Source organism: Lepidochelys kempii, chromosome 27, assembly GCF_965140285.1.
Source record: "Lepidochelys kempii isolate rLepKem1 chromosome 27, rLepKem1.hap1, whole genome shotgun sequence".
Classification (NCBI taxonomy): domain Eukaryota; kingdom Metazoa; phylum Chordata; order Testudines; family Cheloniidae; genus Lepidochelys; species Lepidochelys kempii.
The window spans coordinates 16,412,480-16,434,787 of NC_136406.1; the positions used below are offsets into that span (position 1 = coordinate 16,412,480).

At 42.5% G+C, this 22,308-nt stretch overlaps 2 protein-coding genes and 1 long non-coding RNA gene across 3 annotated transcripts in view; 1 reads left to right on the forward strand and 2 right to left on the reverse strand.

The window, feature by feature from the left end:
- LOC140903888 (uncharacterized) overlaps positions 1-22,308 on the forward strand; it is a 315,051-nt gene that overhangs the window by 266,361 nt on the left and 26,382 nt on the right. The gene's annotated exons all lie outside the window — the stretch shown is intronic.
- On the reverse strand, positions 716-7,331 carry LOC140904102 (keratin, type I cytoskeletal 19). The gene is made up of 8 exons (XM_073326415.2): positions 6,744-7,331; positions 5,389-5,471; positions 4,523-4,679; positions 3,119-3,280; positions 2,517-2,642; positions 2,051-2,277; positions 1,588-1,718; positions 716-741 (listed from the first exon to the last, which is right to left on the reverse strand). The coding sequence occupies exons 1-8, from the start codon at positions 7,329-7,331 to the stop codon at positions 716-718; spliced, it is 1,500 nt and encodes a 499-aa protein (XP_073182516.1).
- Positions 14,671-21,123, reverse strand: LOC140904101 (keratin, type I cytoskeletal 19). Its single transcript, XM_073326414.2, has 8 exons — positions 20,512-21,123; positions 19,334-19,416; positions 18,449-18,605; positions 17,045-17,206; positions 16,443-16,568; positions 15,977-16,203; positions 15,021-15,151; positions 14,671-14,696 (listed from the first exon to the last, which is right to left on the reverse strand). The coding sequence occupies exons 1-8, from the start codon at positions 21,121-21,123 to the stop codon at positions 14,671-14,673; spliced, it is 1,524 nt and encodes a 507-aa protein (XP_073182515.1).

Genomic DNA, 22,308 nt, shown 5'->3' on the forward strand with positions numbered 1-22,308 from the left:
AAAAAAAAACAACCCTAAAATTTAGCATAGTGTTATGAAAGAAACCCACAAATTCACATAAACCTGCCCATACGGGCTGTACATATAGACTGTGAACAATCGCAGTTTATACAGTAATAGGCAGTGTCTGACATAGAAGTTAGGGCTGGAAAAGACGTGCTAAGTTAGCTAGTGCATTCCCTCAGCCCCACTGGACAAAGCAGAATTGTTCTCCTTAATTTATTGTGAGGAGGCTTCCGCCACTTCCCTTTGGGGACGATGGCACAGTCTAACAGACCTATCTGAGCGCATGGCTTCGTGGTTAACCTGGTACCAGAGACCACTGAAAAGTTGGATAGAGGAAACCATTTCCCAGACACAGGTTTCTTGATTGCATCAGGCAGAAGCAAAGTTTTATTGGAGACACTTTTTCAGCAGAAGGTAAATTACCAACCACGGTACAGATTAACTCAAGTAAGTAATTATTGTAATTAGACACACAGAGCATCACAGATTGGAAGAAGCAAGTATCATGATAGGCAGGAAGATGGACCAAAGCTCAGATGGGCCCCTTAGGACACTTGTGTTGGCATTAGCAGTGATGAGTAATTCTGAAGAGCTCTTCTCCATGCTCTTTGCAGAGGTGCACAGTGAATGTGCTGGCTGAGCTCTCGCTTTGTGTATGGGTGGGTCTTTGCTGGGTGGGTCTTGCACTGGAAGATGCCGGTTTCTCTTCTTAGTCACAGATCTTTCTGCCGTGCCCTGGAGAGGGATAAATAGAACCATTACTTTGCTTAGAAAGAAAGTAAAACCTTCCCTGCAGCATCAGGTTTTGAGATGTGCCTATTTAACATATACCCTGAGTGTGGGGGCTGCACACAGACACCCTGCTGACTATAAATTCAGATGAGCGCCAGAACTTCCCCAAAATTGTTTATGTGTTTAAAATACAAAAAAAGAATACAAACCCCGCAGGTCGGGCCAGCCGCTGTGCTGGGAATGCACAAGGGAAGGTCCTTGTGCCCTTCCCCTGGCCTAGTCCATCCCCTAGACACCCAGCTCACTCTGCCCCCAATGTGTTTTATTTTTCCTAGAAAGCAAATATAAATTGTTGTGCTCTCCCCACGGCTGGATGCACCTCCCGGAGATACTGTTTGTGGCCTTGGATCCATTTTCCCATCCCCGACCAACACCTCGTTGGTTCCGTCTCTCTGTTTTAAGGATGTTTTACCACCTTCTTCGTCCTACAAAACACCCAGCCTCCATTTCCCTCTCTCTCACTGCTTCCACTTCAGGCTACCTTTCTTTTCCCTCTTTCCTCCTCCCTCTCTTTTAGCTCTCTTCTCCCTCACTTGCACCATTCATAATTCATAGAGAGTCACAACTGCATTTGATCCTGTTTCTTGATAACACTCCCCATACCATACCACCCTTGTGTCACCATGTCCTACCAGACTCTCCAGTTGCCTTACAACAGGGTCCTGAAAGGTGAGCTACAGCACCTCACAACCACCTAACAGAGAGTGGGTTTGACAGCTTCTCTCTTGCCCTATTGGTAAGAAGAGGACCAAAGAAACATTTTCCCTTATACGGTAAGTCAGTTCTTACCTTTTAGATCACCAGGGTGGCAAGACGTGACATGGGGCAGAGAGTGGGAAGATGAAGAGTAGGAGTGGGACGTTTTAGTGACTGTTCCTCCTCCTATCCCACCTCCTACGCCAATCCCTCCATCCGAGCCACTGGGACAAGGAAAGAATGTTTGGTGAATGAACGAGAAACCAACCTTACAATGGCATTGTAGGTTCAGTGAAGCCATGTGACTTTGTCTGTCCTCAATCGCTACCAGTCCAGCAAAGAGCCAGGACCTGTCCAGAATGCCTCCCCAGCACCCTCACTCCGCTTTGTCCACGTAGAAAAGCAAAAGCACATCACTACAGGGCGAGTCATTCTCCCCACTAACTTTGCCCACAAAGGATGAATTAGTCATAGGCTGCCATTGCCAATGGGCTTTTTGCACAGATCACAGCATAGGTGTTTGCTTTATGCCCCGCTGTGTCTGTAGTCTACATACACAATGTCACGCTGTCCTCCTTCCAGCAGGCAGCGGTAAGTGTGAATCTCCTGCTCCAGTCGACATTTGACATCCAGGAGGATCTTGTACTCGTGGTTCTGGGACTCAATTTCTGCTCGCAGGTCAGCCAGTTGCTGCTCCACACAGGTGATCTGTTGCTGTAACTGGCACAGGTGGCCGTTGTAGCGACTTTCAGTTTCAGCCAAAGAGGCTTCCAGGTTGTCTCTCTAAGAATTGAAGCAAAAGACCCACATGTACTTTAGCCATGCACTAAATTAAACCCATCTCGATGCAGGAAGTTGAGGATTTCAACGCAAAAATAAAAGCAAATCGTTGCTAACAATGGGTGTGGCAGTGATATCATCACGGCTACATAGAGTGCCAGGCTAGGCTGGTCCCCATCAGACCAGAAATCCAGACGTCAGTGTGTCACAGGTGAGATATCAATGGTGACAACATCACATACCTGGCTGAGATGGGCTTGCAGATCAATTTCCAGGCACTGCAACTGACGTCTAAGTTCAGAGACCTGGCTGTTGCAGGACTCAACCTCCTGACTGCTTGTGATGACCTCACGATTCACCTCCTCAATCTGAAAACCAGAAACCCAGAATAAAGAGCTTCAGAGGGATTTTTTTAATTGTCAGGTGGATCTAGTGAATGTATAAAGGAGTGGGTAACAAAAGATGTAAGATGGGCAGGAGCTGAGCAAGTTTTCTGCACACTGGAATCAATCTCATCTCTTGCTTGTAACTCCCCTTGCTATTCTAATGCTAAGACCCCTCACAACTTAACCAGTAATTCTCTTCTGTCCTAACTGACAGGCTTGCCCACTGTTCCACCAACACACCTCAATAATGACATGTAGCAAACCCCGTTCTTCCATGAGACACATTCACTGTGTATGCACAGGGCCTCCATCCCCTGTGCACCTGGTCACTATACATCTATGCTGATGACGTTTAGAACATATGATACAGGAATAAATTCTCCCCGTGGCGTGCATGTGTGATTCAGAAATAGCTCCTGTATTTTTGCTTGAGAGAGTTACAGTTGTGATGAATTTACCTTGCATTCATACCAATCTTCAACCTCTTTGCGATTTTGTGCAATCATTGTTTCATACTGGCATCTCATCTCCTCTAGGATTTTCTTCAGATCTGGGCCAGGACAGGAATTGACCTCCACGCTGACATCACCAGTGGACTGGTTTCTCAGACAATTGATTTCCTGCAAAGATAACCCAGATCAGCTTGTTTGAAAAGAAAAAAAACATGAGTTGAGTTCTCTGGCAAGTGAGAGCAGCATGCCACTGTCAGTGAGCCTCTACGTCCTGGGGCCCATTTCTGACAGTCACCACACTGTCTCTGATGCATCTTCTCCAGTATACACCCAGCTCTGATGGGGAAACCACAGCTGATTTCCAAGCAAAGCTCTACAGTGAGTACTCCTGAGATAAAGAAACAGTGGATGTTTATTGGTTTGTGTGATGGTTAATCACAGCAAATTAAGGAATTCCTGACTATTTTTGCAGCAAAAAAGGACATTTTTATGCTTCATCTTCACCTGGGTCTTTTTGTCACTGGATCTTGCATAAGAGGTGATTTCCTGTGATAGTTTCTACATTATGCTTTTTAACAGTTTGTGTTTTCACAAGAGCCATTTTTGTGTGTGGCTCTTCTACTCACCAAATCCAGTCAGCGCATTTCCACTGACATTTTTGTTGCATACATATTGTGACAGAATTAACTTTGATGAATGAAAGTCACTCATTTTCCCGAATGGGTTTGGACTAGTGTTACAGGTTCTCTTGGCCTCTTTTTGACAAAGAAGTCATTCTTTATTTTAGATTAGTCACAATAGGTTGGCTCTCTTAGAGTTCCTGACCTACTCTTCCTGGATCTGCTACTGAGTTTCCAAGTGATTTTGGGCAGGACACTTCTTTTAACCATTCCTTAAATATCCTGGCTTTGCAACAGAGAGAATACTAGCATCACAGGGATGTTGTTAATACTAATTAATTGTTTATGAAGTGTTTTGAGTTAAATTAAGTAATGGGCCCGTGACAAATCAGCTGGAAGATTTCTCCAACTCACCTCTAGTCTCTAAGGTAGCTCTCTCCCCTTCCCCTTCTGCAGAGCCCAGGAGCTCCCAGAAGCTTGACATTCATTCCTAACACTCAGGTCCTACATTGTTCACAAACCTTAGATGGCTGGATCTGAGCTCTTGGGCTGATTGTGACAATTACTCCGGCTCAGGATCCGCCCTCTTTATATTTCAAATTAGAATGAATATGATAGGCAACGGGATTTGTGAAAGGAGTACTATCATAATAATGCAGATTATTATTAATATTCTCTTGGTCGTAGTTGCAGTCGTGCCCTGGTGTTTTAATCAGGGTCAGGTCCCCACTGCCTTAGTAAGTAATGTACAAAATTTAAAAAAAATCCATTTAAGGGAATGAGCTCCTACCTCCTCGTGGTTCTTCTTCAGACAACACAGCTCTTCCTTCAGGCACTCAAGCTGTGACTCCAGGTCAGACCTGCACAGGGTCAGTTCGTCCAGAACTTGGCGTAAGCCATTAATATCAGCCTCCACACTCTGGCGAAGGGCCAGCTCAGTCTCATACCTAAGCCATGGACAAAAGAGACAGAAAAGTCAGCCCCTGGCTGAGCCCACCATTAAGGAACTACTACAAAGATGTCACACACTAATTTTTCTGCACATCCCCTGGGAAATAATTGAAACCCTTTTCTTTTTTAAAAATCCGTGGGCCAGACTCTCAGTTGGTAAAAATCTGCATAGCTCCATTGCCTTCAATGGACTCTTGCCAATGTACATCTGTTGTCCCTATATTTTAGCCCATTAAACCTGACAAGCAAACTCTTTGTTGCCTCAAACACTCTGTCCTGGAAATGCCCCTATTCTGGCACCTCTAGAGGCAAAGACCAAAGGCACATATCAAAATCGGAGATCGCCACTTATGTGTCATTGTTCCCAAGTACTCCCCCATTGGTCTGTCTGTATCCATTGTTGTCTTTTGTCTTCTAGTGGGATTGTCAGCTCTTTGGGGGTGGTGAGTGTCATTTTGTTCTGTGTTTGTACAGTGCCTAGCACAGTGGGGTCCTGGGCCATGACTGAGCTTCATAGCTGTACTCTAATACAGATCATTAATAATAATAATAATAATAATAAAATCTCACAAAAATACAACCTGTCATGAATCAGGAATTCCAGTAATTCTTGGTTGGGGATTTCTTCATTTGTCAATTTGTAAATAGGATGTGAGGGAACAAGAGGAGAATGACAGGGTTTGTCTGGTACAGAGAGGTACTCACTTCAGTCTGAAGTCATCAGCTGCCATCTTGCTGTTATCAATGTTCAGAATGATCTTGTTGTTGTCTAGGGTAGTGCAAACAATCTGGAAAAGAATAGAGTCCAGGGGATTTTCAGCTCTGAAGTCTCTTCACTATGTCACATTCAGTGCCACATTGCAAATTTCAGTCTTTTTACGCTCCCAGGATTCAAATTCAGACAGATAGGAAGCACAGAAAATTTCAGATCCAAGGAGAAATGTTTGAGAAATGTCCAAGTGTGTGAAGTGAAATAGGTGAAATGAATGAATGTGTAAAAACACGCTGTTAAAATGCTAACAGTTTTGCAATTATAATTAGTGCTCCCTAGTGTCTGCTATAACAAACCTCACATTTTCAAATTTGGTCTATGGTTTGTAACTAGGAGTTTATATTTTTTTATCGCAAGACTTACTTTACAGCTCAGCATTTGGCAGGTATCTCTCTCCTGCACCCTGTGATTCTGTCTCCTTTGTTTTTCCTGTCTGGCTAACTCTTCTTCAGAATACACTTGGAAAATATTTTTAAAAAAAATTAAATTGCCCCTTCAAAACCATTGGTGACAAAGTATCCTTTTTTTCTTATTGTTCTTTAAGAGAATATTCCCCTTCCCCACCCTCACTTCTGTATACGAGCTCAAAGTTGGTTGAAATAGAAATGAGATTTTAACTAGAATCCGGGAAAACTGATGACAGGATACAATGTAATAATGAAGATAAATCAGTGGATTAATGAATGAATTTCTCTTCAACGAGGAGTAATGGTCTCAAGTTGCAGTGGGGGAGGTTTAGATTGGATATTAGGAAAAACTTTTTCACTAAGAGGGTGGTGAAACACTGGAATGCGTTACCTAGGGAGGTGGTAGAATCTCCTTCCTTAGAGGTTTTTAAGGTCAGGCTTGACAAAGCCCTGGCTGGGATGATTTAACTGGGAATTGGTCCTGCTTTGAGCAGGGGGTTGGACTAGATGACCTTCTGGAGTCCCTTCCAACCCTGATATTCTATGATTCTATGATTCTCACCTCCCTTTTGAATATAAATATTTTAAAACATCCCGTTACAAACTTCATTCATAAGGAGTACTGACCAGGGCCAGAATGTGCCCTGCATATGTAACCTTTTTCTCTATGTGCAAATCTGGTCAAGAAAAGGCAAATTGTAAATGGATTCATGAGTTTTCACACCCTCACTCGTAGTTCATAAAAGCAGTTGCCTTAATTTATGTCTTCAAAGAACATTTTACAAAAAGTGAAATATTGCCTCTCACAACTGCCCTTAGGATCTGAACACAGACTCAGAGGGAAGCTCTTACAATGGGGAATGCAGCCAAAAAAAAGTCACCTGATTTTGAAGATCTTCTATTTCCTTATAGTAGCAGCTGTAGTCCTTTGGTACACCGGAGTGTCCATGCTGGGCATACCATTCCCTGATTTTGCACTCTAAGGCAGCATTTTCTTCCTCCAGGCATCGCACCTGGTTCAGGTAAGAAGCCAGGCGGTCATTCAGATTCTGCATGGTCAGCTTCTCATCACAGTTGAAAAATATGCCATCTCCACAAACACCACCACCACCACCAAAGCCACCACTGACTGCACCACCAAAGCCACCTGCATATCCACAGCGGGTGCTGCCACCACTGAACCCAGTGCTGGAACAACCTCCATAACTGTATCCTGGGAGACCTGCTCCTAAGACCCCTCCATAGCTACCTCCAGAAAAGCTACCAGCACTCAGTCCCGCTCCACAACTCGCTCCACCACTGTAACTCCTGCCCGAAAAGCCTCTACCGCTGCCTATCCCATAGGAGCTATATCTTCCCGAAGAGATGGAAGAAGTCCTTCCTCCACCACCACTTCCAACCACACAGCTACCACCACTACTCCTGCCTTTGGAAGAGAGAGTAACAGTCTGCTTGGTGCTGCAGCTCATAGCGACAGCGATTGAGAGTCCAGCCCAAAGCCCAAAGCAAGAGGCCCAGCTTGATATGAATTCAGACTGCAGATTTTCTATCCCCACAGATCTCTATTTATACCTTCCACAGTGGGTGTCACCAGTAGGGTGTTTCTCCTTCTCATGGGGCTGACTAGTCTTGCTGTTTATGCCAAGAATAATTTCCCAAAGGCAGTTTCCCTCCAGAAATCCCAGTACAACAAGGAAGTTAATTTACACTTTAGCAGCTAGTTCCAAATGTACACTTGCAATGATGTTTCATGAATCATTGGCTTTTCTTTATGATACAAATTTTACAAGAAGAAGCCAGGAAAAACACTGCCCTAAATTATATACAGGGAAGAAATAATGCAGCTTATTGCAACAGAAAGCTCTTTATATGTTGTTGTTTTATTTTAGTTTTTATTTTGTCTTTAATAAGCATGTTTTACATGTGAGATGCTGGGGCGTAGATATCGAAGATCAAAGTGAATGAATGAATAAACATGGAGTCATGCTTTAGTAAAGTGAAAATAGTGATGAACCTCTCAGTGGAAAGATCTGAGACACCATGATATAAATATTCAGGTCTGCTCCTAATACTGTGACAGATGCTAGGTCCAATACACTCCTAACAAAGAGAATTGTTAGGCTGTGGAAGTAGAGCAGGGGTTCCCGAACTATAGCCTGTAGATTGCTGCTGATCCACAAAGAGCTCTTGCTGGTAGTCTGTGGAGAGTTGGCTGGTTAACTGGTTCCCCTCCTCCTTGTGTTCAGCTGAAAACTGCATTGAAATAAGCCAAAAATACATTAAATACTTTCCTAATGTTACTTTTCCCATGTAAGTAATTGCTGTAGATGCCAGCTGGATGTTTTGTGACAATGAGTGAAAGGGGAAATGGTCCATGCAGTGGTGAATGGGGGTGGGGATGTCCATGGACAATTTATCTGTTAATATTTGTTGTGTATGTGAAAAACTCTGGGAACTCCTGAAATAGAGAATGTAAAACTGGACTGCTGATAGCACTGGAGGAACAACTGGCTGGCTGCAAAGGGGTGGACTAAGTGTGACCAAATAGACCTTTTCCATTGCTAATGTGTAAGAATCTATACTGAGCAGGGAAATTGAAGGGAGAAGAGCTGTTCTCATTTCTCAACTGCATAGTAATTCATTCTGATTTGCTCTGAGAGCTTGGACACCACTACTGCTATGATATACAGGTGGGAACAAGAAAAGGATTCACAGAACTGGCATACTGCAGAAAAGGTCAGTAACGTTTTCCCAAGAGGACATCTTAATAATTGGATGCTTTTCTCTTCAAGTGCACAAAGGCACACATTCCCTAATAGATCGCAATTTAAAAGCACCATTAGTAGTAACTGGGCTTTGTCTCACCTCCTCCCTCCTCCCAGTTAGCTCGTTACAGGAGAAGTTGTGATGAACCCTCATTTATATAGACTGGTGCTGTCAGAGAAGACAGAGAGGGCATCAGCTGCCACTCCAGAAGAGGGGGGCTTCTTTGCAAAATGCTTAGAACTATTTACACCCAACCAGAACTTGTCAGCTGTGAACAGCTGAGATTTGCTGGCATGAGATATTGTGCTAGGGATCTGGAAGCCCTAACACAGAGATTTAGGAGCAATCAGGAACTCTCTGTATAAGGAGAGGCTAAATTCCTATATCGTGTTGCCTGAATGAGACAGAGAAAGGGATTCCATATTAGAGGAAAAAGGGTTATTGAAAAACTACTTGCTGTTGTGAGCGCCTAATTCTCCAAGTCCTTCTCCTCTGGGATCTGAAAGACAATCCCTCCAAATCCATACCTCTCAAACCATCTCCTGTTTAGGGAACAGTTAGGGTACCTAACTGTAAGTTAGGGTACTGTGATCCCCGTTTAAGTGATCATAATTAATTTATTTAGATTTCAAATGATAAAAAGGATGCCTATCACAAGGCTCTAGATGCCCTGCCACATTCATTAACTACTCGCTACATGGAAACCCCCAACAGCATTAAAATAATCCTTCCACAGAGAGAGAAAGTGACTTCCTCAAGGTCCCAGAATGAAACTGTGGCAGAGCCAAGAATTACATGCAGGGCTCCTGAATTAGGCTACAGTGCTTTAAACAGACGCCAGTCCTCCCTTCAGAAATGTACCCCACTCACTTCCCAAATGCAAATCAGCAAAGACACAATCATGAGGAAAGTTGTAAGGAAGAAAATCTGATTTTCATCATTTGTACTGTGGAGTATAATTGGAGTCAGGGTGAGGCTCTGAGGACAAACAGAAATTAATATAATACTTTTATTGCTTGAAGCTTTCGTTATGCTGTGTCGGATCTCTGAAGAAATTAGCCAATAGCTGTCCTCACTAAGCAGCTTTTGTGGAGAGAGTAACTTCTGTTCTCTCTTTCAGAGGTATCATTTTGGCACAGCAGAGTTCCGCTTTCTTGCCAGCACAGCAAAACTTGCCTGAATTACATGCAGCACAAACAGAGGTTCATTGTCAATTCCACGGAAGATTTTTGTACATTTGTAGTTAGCTAAAGACTCCGTTGCTTGTCGTACAGGCCCTGCCAGGGATCAGAGAGGGAAATGCATTTATGTTTGCTACTCATCTCCTTAACTCCGACTCTCTCTTGCTGTCTGTGACAGCAAACTGTCTTTTTGCTTCAAAACTTGCAGCATCATGTGTTACTGTTTTTCCCACCAAAATGGTTGATTTCCCACTGCACCTTCCCACCGATGGCTTTTTACAACAATGGGCAGAGTTAATTTTCAGGACATCTCTCTCTTTCTCTGTCCAGTTCTTTTGTTCATCGAAAGTCCACTATAGAATATTTTCTCTAAGAGCCCTGTGTGCTCCACGAGGAGGGTGTGTCCAAACCAGCAGAGCTTTCTTTCCTAAGCATTGCTTCGTGATGTTTCTGCAACCTTGTTATACAGAATTTTATCTTGTCACTTGTCATAATTACCTTATGCAATTTGCATAATTAACTACCAGGCATCATCTATTAAATTTTTCCAGTTCTTTGATGTGCAAACAGAGAGTAAGTTGGAAATCAGTACTCTGCGGTAAATGTGGACTTTAATTTTTGCATGTGGGTGGGTGTGGGATACTGTGCTGATTGCAGTTTTAGTGTTGCAACCCTTCAAATTCAGACCATGCCTTTTTATCGGGCTAATGATTCGCTGGTCTGTAATGACGATGCCTGACAAAATTCCAAGCAGGTAAATTAAATCATTACCATGCTGAATTTGGCAACATTGATTGTGGTCCTAGGTCTTAAATATGCTTTCCAAGGTGCCAGTTTTGTACATTACTTCAGTTTCTCTCACACTGGTGGTTAGTTCGTAGCTTTGAGTTATCTCAGCACATTTGTTAGTGATGAATTGGAGGTGTGGTAGAACGTGTACAACAAGAGCAGAATCATCTACTCTTAGAAGCTCATCCTTAACCTCCTCGATTTCTTTTCTGGAGGGTTTAATCTGCTTGCAGAGTCTGCCGATATTTCACGATGCAATAAAAATTCCTGGCGTTTACATCGCTGGGGGCGTCATCGTCGATCAATAATCATGGCAAAGAAGAATCCAAAGAGACATTAGGGAATACCAGGAAGAATGAAGTGAGAGTGAAGGCACGGCTGGTTCACCCTCCTTTTATATTTTCTTGCTAGGATCTGTGTGCAGTGATGGATTGGAACAGGAGACAATGCCCGAGCCTGCAGCAGAACACGGAAATGTACTGGCAGAGCACCGTGAGAAAGTGGGAAGTGAGCAACAGAGCTGGACTATTTAAAGTGCTTCAAACACCAGACATCAAGGTGGTCAGTCCAGTGCAGGCAGATAGATAGATAGATGTGTACCCAACTTGGTATTTCTTCTGAAATGATTCTTCTATTTGTATTTAATTTTTTTTAAATATTGTACAATACATTTATGATTTGTCATTCATGTGACTACTTCACAGCATACAGCTTTCACAGCCATTGATACTAACACCGTGTTAGACTAGGTGGAGACAATAGACAAGAAGAGGGGTGAAATATAACTATTATTTATTGTTATTTCTATTGCAGTAGCATGTACAGATCCCACACAAGTAGAACAGCCCTATTTTACTAGGCACTGGACAAACAAATAACACAAGGACAGTCTGAGGCCTTGAGAGCTCACAGCCTCAGGGTTGGTTATTGTCATGGGAATTTACACTTACATAAATCTTTACAAATGTTACAAACGGTACAATAAATAAATACAGAAAAACAGATCTACATCACAAAACAGACTTATATGGAGAATGTAGAGTGTCTACATCATACCATAAAATACATGAGTATTCAAAAAAATCTAGACACCACATAGTCTTGTATAATTATTTTCAACACCCAGCATTTAATAGATGCTTATTGCACACAGTTTGCACTCCATGTGGCTAGTGGTCTCCTCTCCATCTCCTCATTCACACCTTGTAGCGTCTGTTCATTTGTTCCTGCAAAGATTTCTTTTTGATGATGCTGTAATCTGTATTCATTTCTGCTTCCTCATGAATGGGCTGGTGATTCTGCCTCTCCGTAGGAGCACAATTCATTTTAACCACAACTGTTGGCATCAATGCTGACAGCTTCCCAATTCCATTCTGCACTGAGCCTTGAGACTCCTTCCTTGTGCTCTGCTCACACTCCTTGCTTGTTCTTCTCTTTGTCTTCTCCTACTTGCATCGTAGTGCCTTGGCTCATGCTGTCTCCTACTCTCGGAACAGCCTCCCCTTCCCAGCGCACCAAACATCTTCACTCCCCCTTTAAATTCCTCTTCAAAACTTACGGTTTTCAGCCTAAGCCTGTGCCTCAGTCACCTGGTCATCTCTTGCTCTAATTGTTTACAGTGAGAAAAGAAAAAAATCAATGCTCACAAACAGCATTCCCCACATAACATGAATCACGCCTTCTCTATTTGTTATAACCCTCCTTCATCCCTTCCCTCCTTCATCTTAGCCTCTTGTCATCATTTCCTCTGACTGTCTAATTTAGACTGGAAACTTGTTGGCATCTGTGTATGTAAAATTCACTTCCACGTGGCATGGTCTCATACTTATTGGTTCACCATATTGTGTCTTTATTCACGCTGTTGATTAATCTCAGTTAACTCACGCGGTTAACTCAAAAAAATTAATTGCGATTAAAAAAATTAATCGCATTTTTATCACACTGTTAAATAATAGAATACCAGTTGAAATTTATTAAATATTTTGGATGGTTTTTCTACATTTTCATATATATTGTATTCTGTCTTGTAATTGAAATCAAAGTGTGTATTATTTTTATTGCAAATATTTGTACTGTAAACAAAAATGATAAACAAAATAAATTGTATTTTTCAATTCACCTCATACAAGTACTGTAGTGCAATCTCTTTATCGTGAAAGTGCAACTTACAAATGTAGATTTTTTTGTTACATAACTGCACTCAAAAACAAAAAAACATAAATCGTTAGACCCTACAAGTCCACTCAGTCCTACTTCTTGTTCAACCAATTGCTAAGACAAAAAAGTTTTTTACATTTACAGGAGATAATGCTGCCCTCTTCTTATTTACATTGCCACCAGAAAGGGAGAACAGGTATTTGCATTGCACTTTTGTAGCTGGCACTACATAGTATTTACGTGCCACATATGCTAAACATTCATATGCCCCTTCATGCTTCGGCCACCATTCCAGAGGACATGCTTCCATGCTGATGACGCTTGTTAAAAAAATAATGCATTAATTACATTTATGACTGAACTCCTTTGGGAAGAATTGTATGTCCCCTGCTCTGTTTTACCTTCATTCTGCCGTATATTTCATGTTATAGCAGTCGTGGATGATGACCCAGCACATGTTGTTTATTTTAAGAACACTTGCACAGTAGATTTGACAAAATACAAAGAAGGTACCAATGTGAGATTTCTAAAAATAGCTACAATACTCGAGCCAAGGTTTAAGAATCTGAAGTGCCTTCCAAAATCTCAGAGGGACAAAGTGTGGAACATCCTTTCAGAAGTCTTAAAAGAGCAATACTCCCATGTGGAAACTACAGAACCTAAACCATCAAAAAGAAAATCAACCTTCTGCTGGTGGCATTTGACTCAGATAATAAAAATGAACATGTGTCAGTCCACTCCGTCTGGGATCGTTATCAAGTAGAACCCGTCATTAGCATGGACGCATGTCCTCTGGAATGGGGTTGAAGCATCAAGGGACATATGAATCTTTAGAGCATATAGCACGTAACTATCTTGGGACACCTGGTGCAACAGTGCCATGTGAATGCCTGTTCTCACTTTCAGGTGACATTGTAAACAAGAAGCAGGCAGCTTTATCTCCTGCAAATGTAATCAAACTTGTTTTTCTGAGTGATTAACTGAACAAGACGTAGGACTGAGTGGACTTGCAAGCTCTAAAATTTTACATTGTTTTATTTTTAAATGCAGTTGCTTTTTGCATAATTTTACATTTGCGAGTTCACTTTCATGATAAAGAGATTGCACTACAGTACTTGTATTAGGTGAATTGAAAAACACTGTTTCTTTAGTTTTTTACAGTGCAAATACTTGTAATCAAAAATAAATAGAAAGGGAGCACTGTACACTTTGTATTCTGTGAGAACATAAGAACATAAGAATGGCCAGACTGGGTCAGACCAAAGGTCCATACGGGCTGTACATATAGACTGTGAACAATCGCAGTTTACACAGTAACAGGCAGTGTCTGACATAGAAGTTGGGGCTGGAAAAGACGTGCTAAGTTAGCTAGTGCATTCCCTCAGCCCCACTGGACAAAGCAGAATTGTTCTCCTTAATTTATTGTGAGGAGGCTTCCACCACTTCCCTTTGGGGATGATGGTACAGTCTAACAGACCTATCTGAGCGCATGGCTTCATGGTTAACCCAGTACCAGAGACCACTGAAAAGTTGAATAGAGGAAAGCATTTCCCAGACACAGGTTTCTTGATTGCATCAGGCAGAAGCAAAGTTTTATTGGAGACACTTTTTCAGCAGAAGGTAAATTACCAACCACGGTACAGATTAACTCAAGTAAGTAATTATTGTAATTAGACACACAGAGCATCACCGATTGGAAGAAGCAAGTATCATGATAGGCAGGACAGTGGACCAAAGCTCAGATGGGCTCATTAGGACACTAGTGTTGGCATTAGCAGCGATGAGTAATTCTGAAGAGCTGTTCTCCATGCTCTTTGCAGAGGTGCACAGTGAATGTGCTGGCTGAGCTCTCGCTTTGTGTATGGGTGGGTCTTTGCTGGGTGAGTCTTGCACTGAAAGATGCTGGTTTCTGTTCTTAGTCACAGATCTTTCTGCCGTGCTCTGGAGAGGGATAAATAGAACCATTACTTTGCTTAGAAAGGACGTAAAACTCTTCTCCCTCACTTGCACCATTCATGATTCATAAGTGAGAGAGTCACAAATACATTTGATCCTATTTCTTGACAACACTCCCCAAACCATACCACCGTTGTGTCACCATGTCCTACCAGACTCTCCAGTTGCCTTACAACAGGGTCCTGAAAGGTGAGCTACAGCACCTCACAACCACCTAACAGAGAGTGGGTTTGACAGCTTCTCTCTTGCCCTATTGGTAAGAAGAGGACCAAAGAAACATTTTCCCTTATACAGTAAGTCAGTTCTTACCTTTTAGATCACCAGGGTGGCAAGACGTGACATGGGGCAGAGAGTGGGAAGATGAAGAGTAGGAGTGGGACGTTTTAGTGACTGTTCCTCCTCCTATCCCACCTCCTACGCCAATCCCTCCATCCGAGCCACTGGGACAAGGAAAGAATGTTTGGTGAATGAACGAGAAACCAACCTTACAATGGCATTGTAGGTTCAGTGAAGCCATGTGACTTTGCCTGTCCTCAATCGCTGCCAGTCCAGCAAAGAGCCAGGACCTGTCCAGAATGCCTCCCCAGCACCCTCACTCCGCTTTGTCCACGTAGAAAAGCAAAAGCACATCACTACAGGGCGAGTCATTCTCCCCACTGACTTTGCCCACAAAGGATGAATTAGTCATAGGCTGCCATTGCCAATGGGCTTTTTAAACAGGGTCTGCTGACTCCCTTGTTTCCAAATCAGGAAAATCTTTGCCTAATTATTTCTACCATTTGTTTCACAACAAAGTGGAGTTGGGGAGGTGCAGATGCTTGGGATAAAAGAAGGAATGACCTGGACTTTTGGCAAAATCTCAGACTGGGTCTTTTATGCAGGTTTGAAATACTTAGGTTAATGTCTTGTTACAATTCTCTCTCATTTTCACAGCTGCCTCTGCACCCCCGGCTTCTGTCTGGAGCAGAAATGGCAAAATATTGCAATTAATCCTCTCCTCATGGTAGTTGTTGCCCAGCACATACCAGGAAGTACACAACAATACGAGATGATGCTATATCGTTAGATACAGTATTGGAAGGCACCTTGTCTCATTAGAAGTTCTCCATTCCGCAGACCCGCAAGGCGGGAACAAGGTTTGGCTCAAGCTTTGGATACCTATCTAAACTGAATCCCACACTCTCTGTGATTTTAGATCTCACACATTGCACAGATCACAGCATAGGTGTTTGCTTTATGCCCCGCTGTGTCTGTAGTCTACATACACAATGTCACGCTGTCCTCCTTCCAGCAGGCAGCGGTAAGTGTGAATCTCCTGCTCCAGTCGACATTTGACATCCAGGAGGATCTTGTACTCGTGGTTCTGGGACTCAATTTCTGCTCGCAGGTCAGCCAGTTGCTGCTCCACACAGGTGATCTGTTGCTGTAACTGGCACAGGTGGCTGTTGTAGCGACTTTCAGTTTCAGCCAAAGAGGCTTCCAGGTTGTCTCTCTAAGAATTGAAGCAAAAGACCCACATGTACTTTAGCCATGCACTAAATTAAACCCATCTCGATGCAGGAAGTTGAGGATTTCAGCGCAAAAATAAAAGCAAATCGTTGCTAACAATGGGTGTGGCAGTGATTTCCTCACTGCTACATAGAGTGCCAGGCTAGGCTGGTCCCCATCAGACCAGAAATCCAGACGTCAGTGTGTCACAGGTGAGATATCAATGGTGACAACATCACATACCTGGCTGAGATGGGCTTGCAGATCAATTTCCAGGCACTGCAACTGACGTCTAAGTTCAGAGACCTGGCTGTTGCAGGACTCAACCTCCTGACTGCTTGTGATGACCTCACGATTCACCTCCTCAATCTGAAAACCAGAAACCCAGAATAAAGAGCTTCAGAGGGATTTTTTTAATTGTCAGGTGGATCTAGTGAATGTATAAAGGAGTGGGTAACAAAAGATGTAAGATGGGCAGGAGCTGAGCAAGTTTTCTGCACACTGGAATCAATCTCATCTCTTGCTTGTAACTCCCCTTGCTATTCTAATGCTAAGACCCCTCACAACTTAACCAGTAATTCTCTTCTGTCCTAACTGACAGGCTTGCCCACTGTTCCACCAACACACCTCAATAATGACATGTAGCAAACCCCGTTCTTCCATGAGACACATTCACTGTGTATGCACAGGGCCTCCATCCCCTGTGCACCTGGTCACTATACATCTATGCTGATGACGTTTAGAACATATGATACAGGAATAAATTCTCCCCGTGGCGTGCATGTGTGATTCAGAAATAGCTCCTGTATTTTTGCTTGAGAGAGTTACAGTTGTGATGAATTTACCTTGCATTCATACCAATCTTCAACCTCTTTGCGATTTTGTGCAATCATTGTTTCATACTGGCATCTCATCTCCTCTAGGATTTTCTTCAGATCTGGGCCAGGACAGGAATTGACCTCCACGCTGACATCACCAGTGGACTGGTTTCTCAGACAATTGATTTCCTGCAAAGATAACCCAGATCAGCTTGTTTGAAAAGAAAAAAAACATGAGTTGAGTTCTCTGGCAAGTGAGAGCAGCATGCCACTGTCAGTGAGCCTCTACGTCCTGGGGCCCATTTCTGACAGTCACCACACTGTCTCTGATGCATCTTCTCCAGTATACACCCAGCTCTGATGGGGAAACCACAGCTGATTTCCAAGCAAAGCTCTACAGTGAGTACTCCTGAGATAAAGAAACAGTGGATGTTTATTGGTTTGTGTGATGGTTAATCACAGCAAATTAAGGAATTCCTGACTATTTTTGCAGCAAAAAAGGACATTTTTATGCTTCATCTTCACCTGGGTCTTTTTGTCACTGGATCTTGCATAAGAGGTGATTTCCTGTGATAGTTTCTACATTATGCTTTTTAACAGTTTGTGTTTTCACAAGAGCCATTTTTGTGTGTGGCTCTTCTACTCACCAAATCCAGTCAGCGCATTTCCACTGACATTTTTGTTGCATACATATTGTGACAGAATTAACTTTGATGAATGAAAGTCACTCATTTTCCTGAATGGGTTTGGACTAGTGTTACAGGTTCTCTTGGCCTCTTTTTGACAAAGAAGTCATTCTTTATTTTAGATTAGTCACAATAGGTTGGCTCTCTTAGAGTTCCTGACCTACTCTTCCTGGATCTGCTACTGAGTTTCCAAGTGATTTTGGGCAGGACACTTCTTTTAACCATTCCTTAAATATCCTGGCTTTGCAACAGAGAGAATACTAGCATCACAGGGATGTTGTTAATACTAATTAATTGTTTATGAAGTGTTTTGAGTTAAATTAAGTAATGGGCCCGTGACAAATCAGCTGGAAGATTTCTCCAACTCACCTCTAGTCTCTAAGGTAGCTCTCTCCCCTTCCCCTTCTGCAGAGCCCAGGAGCTCCCAGAAGCTTGACATTCATTCCAAACACTCAGGTCCTACATTGTTCACAAACCTTAGATGGCTGGACCTGAGCTCTTGAGCTGCTTGTGACAATTACTCCGGCTCAGGATCCGCCCTCTTTATATTTCAAATTAGAGTGAATATGATAGGCAACGGGATTTGTGAAAGGAGTACTATCATAATAATGCAGATTATTATTAATATTCTCTTGGTCATAGTTGCAGTCGTGCCCTGGTGTTTTAATCAGGGTCAGGTCCCCACTGCTGTAGTAAGTAATGTACAAAATTAAAAAAAAATCCATTTAAGGGAATGAGCTCCTACCTCCTCATGGTTCTTCTTCAGACAACACAGCTCTTCCTTCAGGCACTCAAGCTGCGCCTCCAGGTCAGACCTGCACAGGGTCAGTTCGTCCAGAACTTGGCGTAAGCCATTAATATCAGCCTCCACACTCTGGCGAAGGGCCAGCTCAGTCTCATATCTAAGCCATGGAGAAAAGAGACAGAGAAGTCAGCCCCTGGCTGAGCCCACCATTAAGGATTCCTGCACTTTGGTTATGAATGTGTCTGGGTTTCCCTTCTTTCAGCTTTACCTTTATATCTGTGCTTGAAGTATAACACACTACGTCTGCTGCCTAGTCTATCTGTGTGTTCAAAGGCAGGATGTGATGTTTGGTTCATAAAAGACCTTCTTCTTCAGCTGTTTTTTTTCCCCTCTCCTCTCGACTGGAACTACTACAAAGATGTCACACACTAATTTTTCTTCACTTCCCCTGGGAAATAATCTAAATCCTTTTCTTTATTAAAAAATCCGTGGGCCAAACTCTCAGTTGGTATAAATCTGCATAGCTCCATTGCCTGCAATGGACTCATGCCAACTTACATCAGTTGTCCCTATATTTTAGCCCCCTAAATCCCACAAGCAAACTCTTTATTGCCTCAAACTCTCTGTCCTGGAAATGCCCCTATTCTGGCGACGTGGCTCGTAGGTGCCATGATATTATAAATAATTAACAATAATAAAATCTCACAAAAATATCACCTGTCTCGATTTGGGAATTCCACTAACTCCCCCTTAGGAGATATCTTAATTTGGGAATAGGATACGTAATTCTTGGTTGGAGGATTTCTTCTTTTGTCAATTTGTAAATAGGATGTGAGGGAACAAGAGGAGAATGACAGGGTTTGTCTGGTACAGAGAGGTACTCACTTCAGTCTGAAGTCATCTGCTGTCATCCTGTTGTTATCAATGTTCAGAATGATCTTGTTGTTGTCTAGGGTAGTGCACACAATCTGGAAAAGAATAGGGTCCAGGGGATTTTCAGCTCTGAAGTCTCTTCACTATGTCACATTCAGTGCCACATTGCAAATTTCAGTCTTTTTACTCTCCCAGTATTCAAATTCAGTCAGATAGGAAGCACAGAAGATTTCAGATCCAAGGAGAAATGTTTGAGAAATATCCGAGTGTGTGAAATGAAAGAGGTGAAATGCATAAATGTGTAAAAACACACAGTTAAGATGCTAACACTTTTGTAATGATAATTAGTGCTCCCTGGTGCCTACTATAATAAACCTCACATTTTCAAACTTGGTCTAGAGTTCGTAACTATGAGTTTATGTTTTTCATCGCAAGACTTACATTACAGCTCAGCATTTGGCAGGTATCTCTCTCCTGCTCCCTGTGATCCTGTCCGCTTTCTTTTTCCTATCTGACTAACCCTTCTTCAGAATACACTTGGAAAATATTTTTTACAAAAATTAAATTGCCCATTTAAAACTATTGGTGACAAAGTATTCTTTTCTTCTTATTGTTCTTTATGAGAATATTCCCCTTCCCCACCCTCGCTTCTGTATACGAGCTCAAAGTTGGTTGAAATAGAAATGAGATTTTAACTAGAATCCAGGAAAACTGATGACAGGATACAATGTAATAACGAACATAACTCAGTGGATTAATGACTGAATTTCTCTTCTCCTCTCCCTTTGGGTATAAATATATTAAAACATCCTGTTACAAACTTCATTCATGAGGAATACTGACCATGCCCAGATTGTTCCCTGCATATGTAACCTTTTTCTCTCTGTACAAATCTGGTCGAGAAAAATCAAATTGTAAATGGATTCATGAGTTTTCACACCCTCACTCATAGTTCATAAAAGCAGTTGCCTTAATTTATGTCTGCAAAGAACATTTTAGAAAAGTGAAATATTGCCTCTCACAACTGCACTGGGATCTTTATGTTGAAAAAATGGCTTCATTGTGTGGACGGGTGCAGGGTTCATTCGGATTTAACGCTGCTAAATCTGACATAAACTCATAGTGTAGACCAGGCCACAGACTCAGAGGGAAGCTCTTAAATATGGGGAATGGAGCCAAAAAAAAGTCACCTGATTTTGAAGATCTTCTATTTCCTTATAGTAGCAGCTGTAGTCCTTTGGTACACCGGAGTGTCCATGCTGGGCATACCATTCCCTGATTTTGCACTCTAAGGCAGCATTTTCTTCCTCCAGGCATCGCACCTGGTTCAGGTAAGAAGCCAGGCGGTCATTCAGATTCTGCATGGTCAGCTTCTCATCACAGTTGAAAAATATGCCATCTCCACAAACACCACCACCACCACCAAAGCCACCACTGACTGCACCACCAAAGCCACCACTGACTGCACCACCAAAGCCACCTGCATATCCACAGCGGGTGCTGCCACCACTGAACCCAGTGCTGGAACAACCTCCATAACTGTATCCTGGGAGACCTGCTCCTAAGACCCCTCCATAGCTACCTCCAGAAAAGCTACCAGCACTCAGTCCCGCTCCACAACTCGCTCCACCACTGTAACTCCTGCCCGAAAAGCCTCTACCGCTGCCTATCCCATAGGAGCTATATCTTCCCGAAGAGATGGAAGAAGTCCTTCCTCCACCACCACTTCCAACCACACAGCCACCACCACTGCTCCTCCCTTTGGAAGAGAGAGTAACAGTCTGCTTGGTGCTGCAGCTCATAGCGACAGCGATTGAGAGTCCAACCCAAAGCCCAAAGCAAGAGGCCCAGCTTGATATGAATTCAGACTGCAGATTTTCTATCCCCACAGATCTCTATTTATACCTTCCACAGTGGGTGTCACCAGTAGGGTGTTTCTCCTTCCCTTGGGGCTAGCTAATCTTGCTGTTTATGCCAAGAATAATTTCCCAAAGGCAGTTTCCCTCCAGAAACCCAGTACACAAGGAATTTAAGTTACATGTCAGCAGTTTGTTTCAAAAATACACTCGCAATGATGTTTTATGAATCATCAGCTCTTCCTTATGATGAAAATTTTACAAGAAGGAGCCAGGAGAAACACTGCCCTAAATTATATACAGGGAAGATATAATGCAGCTTATTGCAACAGAAAACTCTTTATATATTGTTATTTTATTTTTATTTTTATTTTGTCTTTAATAAGCATGTTTTTCATGTGAGATGCTGTGGTGTAGATATAGATGATCAAAATGATTAAAGAAATGAATAAATATGGAGTCATGCTCTGATAAAGTGAAAACCTCACTGTAGAAAGATCTGAGACACCATGATATAAATATTCAGGTCTGCTCCTTGGCACAGTGACAGATACTAGGTCCAGTACACTCGTAACAAAGCTCTGAGAGCTTGGACACAACGACCGCTATAATATACAGGGACAAACTAAGAGGATTCAGAGAACTGGCATACTACCCAAAAGGACATTTGCTCAAGAGGAAATCTTAATGTTGGGATGCTTTTCTCTTCAAGTGCACAAACGCACACATTCTCTAATAGATGGAAATTTACAAGCAACTATTAGTAGTAATTGTCCTTTGTCTCACAAACAACCAATTAGCCCTTTAAGGGAGATGTTATTATCAACCCTCATTTATATAGACTGTGATACTTTAAGAGAAGACAGAGAGGGTATCAGCTGCCACTCCAGAGGAGAAGGGCTTCTTTGCGAAAGAGTTAGAACTATTTACATCCAGCCAGAACCAGTCAACTCTGGACATGCAATACTCGTCAGGATGAGATATTGTGCTGGGGATCTGGAAGCCCTAACATGGAGAATTAGGAGTAATCTGGAACTCTCTGTACAAGGAGAGCCTAAATAGTATTGCCTGAATGACAGAGAAAGAGATTCCACGTTAGAGAAGACAGGGTTACGGAAAAACTGCTTGCTG

Coding starts and splice junctions, on each gene's coding strand:
- LOC140904102 (XM_073326415.2), bottom strand. CDS start 7,331: ATGAGCTGCAGCACCAAGCAGACTGTTACTCTCTCTTCCAAAGGCAGG. Junction 4,680..5,388: donor GCTGATGACTTCAGACTGAA/GTGAGTACCTCT, acceptor TCCATGGCTTAG/GTATGAGACTGAGCTGGCCC. Junction 2,643..3,118: donor AAGATTGGTATGAATGCAAG/GTAAATTCATCA, acceptor TCTGGTTTTCAG/ATTGAGGAGGTGAATCGTGA.
- LOC140904101 (XM_073326414.2), bottom strand. CDS start 21,123: ATGAGCTGCAGCACCAAGCAGACTGTTACTCTCTCTTCCAAAGGGAGG. Junction 16,569..17,044: donor AAGATTGGTATGAATGCAAG/GTAAATTCATCA, acceptor TCTGGTTTTCAG/ATTGAGGAGGTGAATCGTGA. Junction 15,152..15,976: donor GGAGGACAGCGTGACATTGT/GTATGTAGACTA, acceptor TCCTTGTCCCAG/TGGCTCGGATGGAGGGATTG.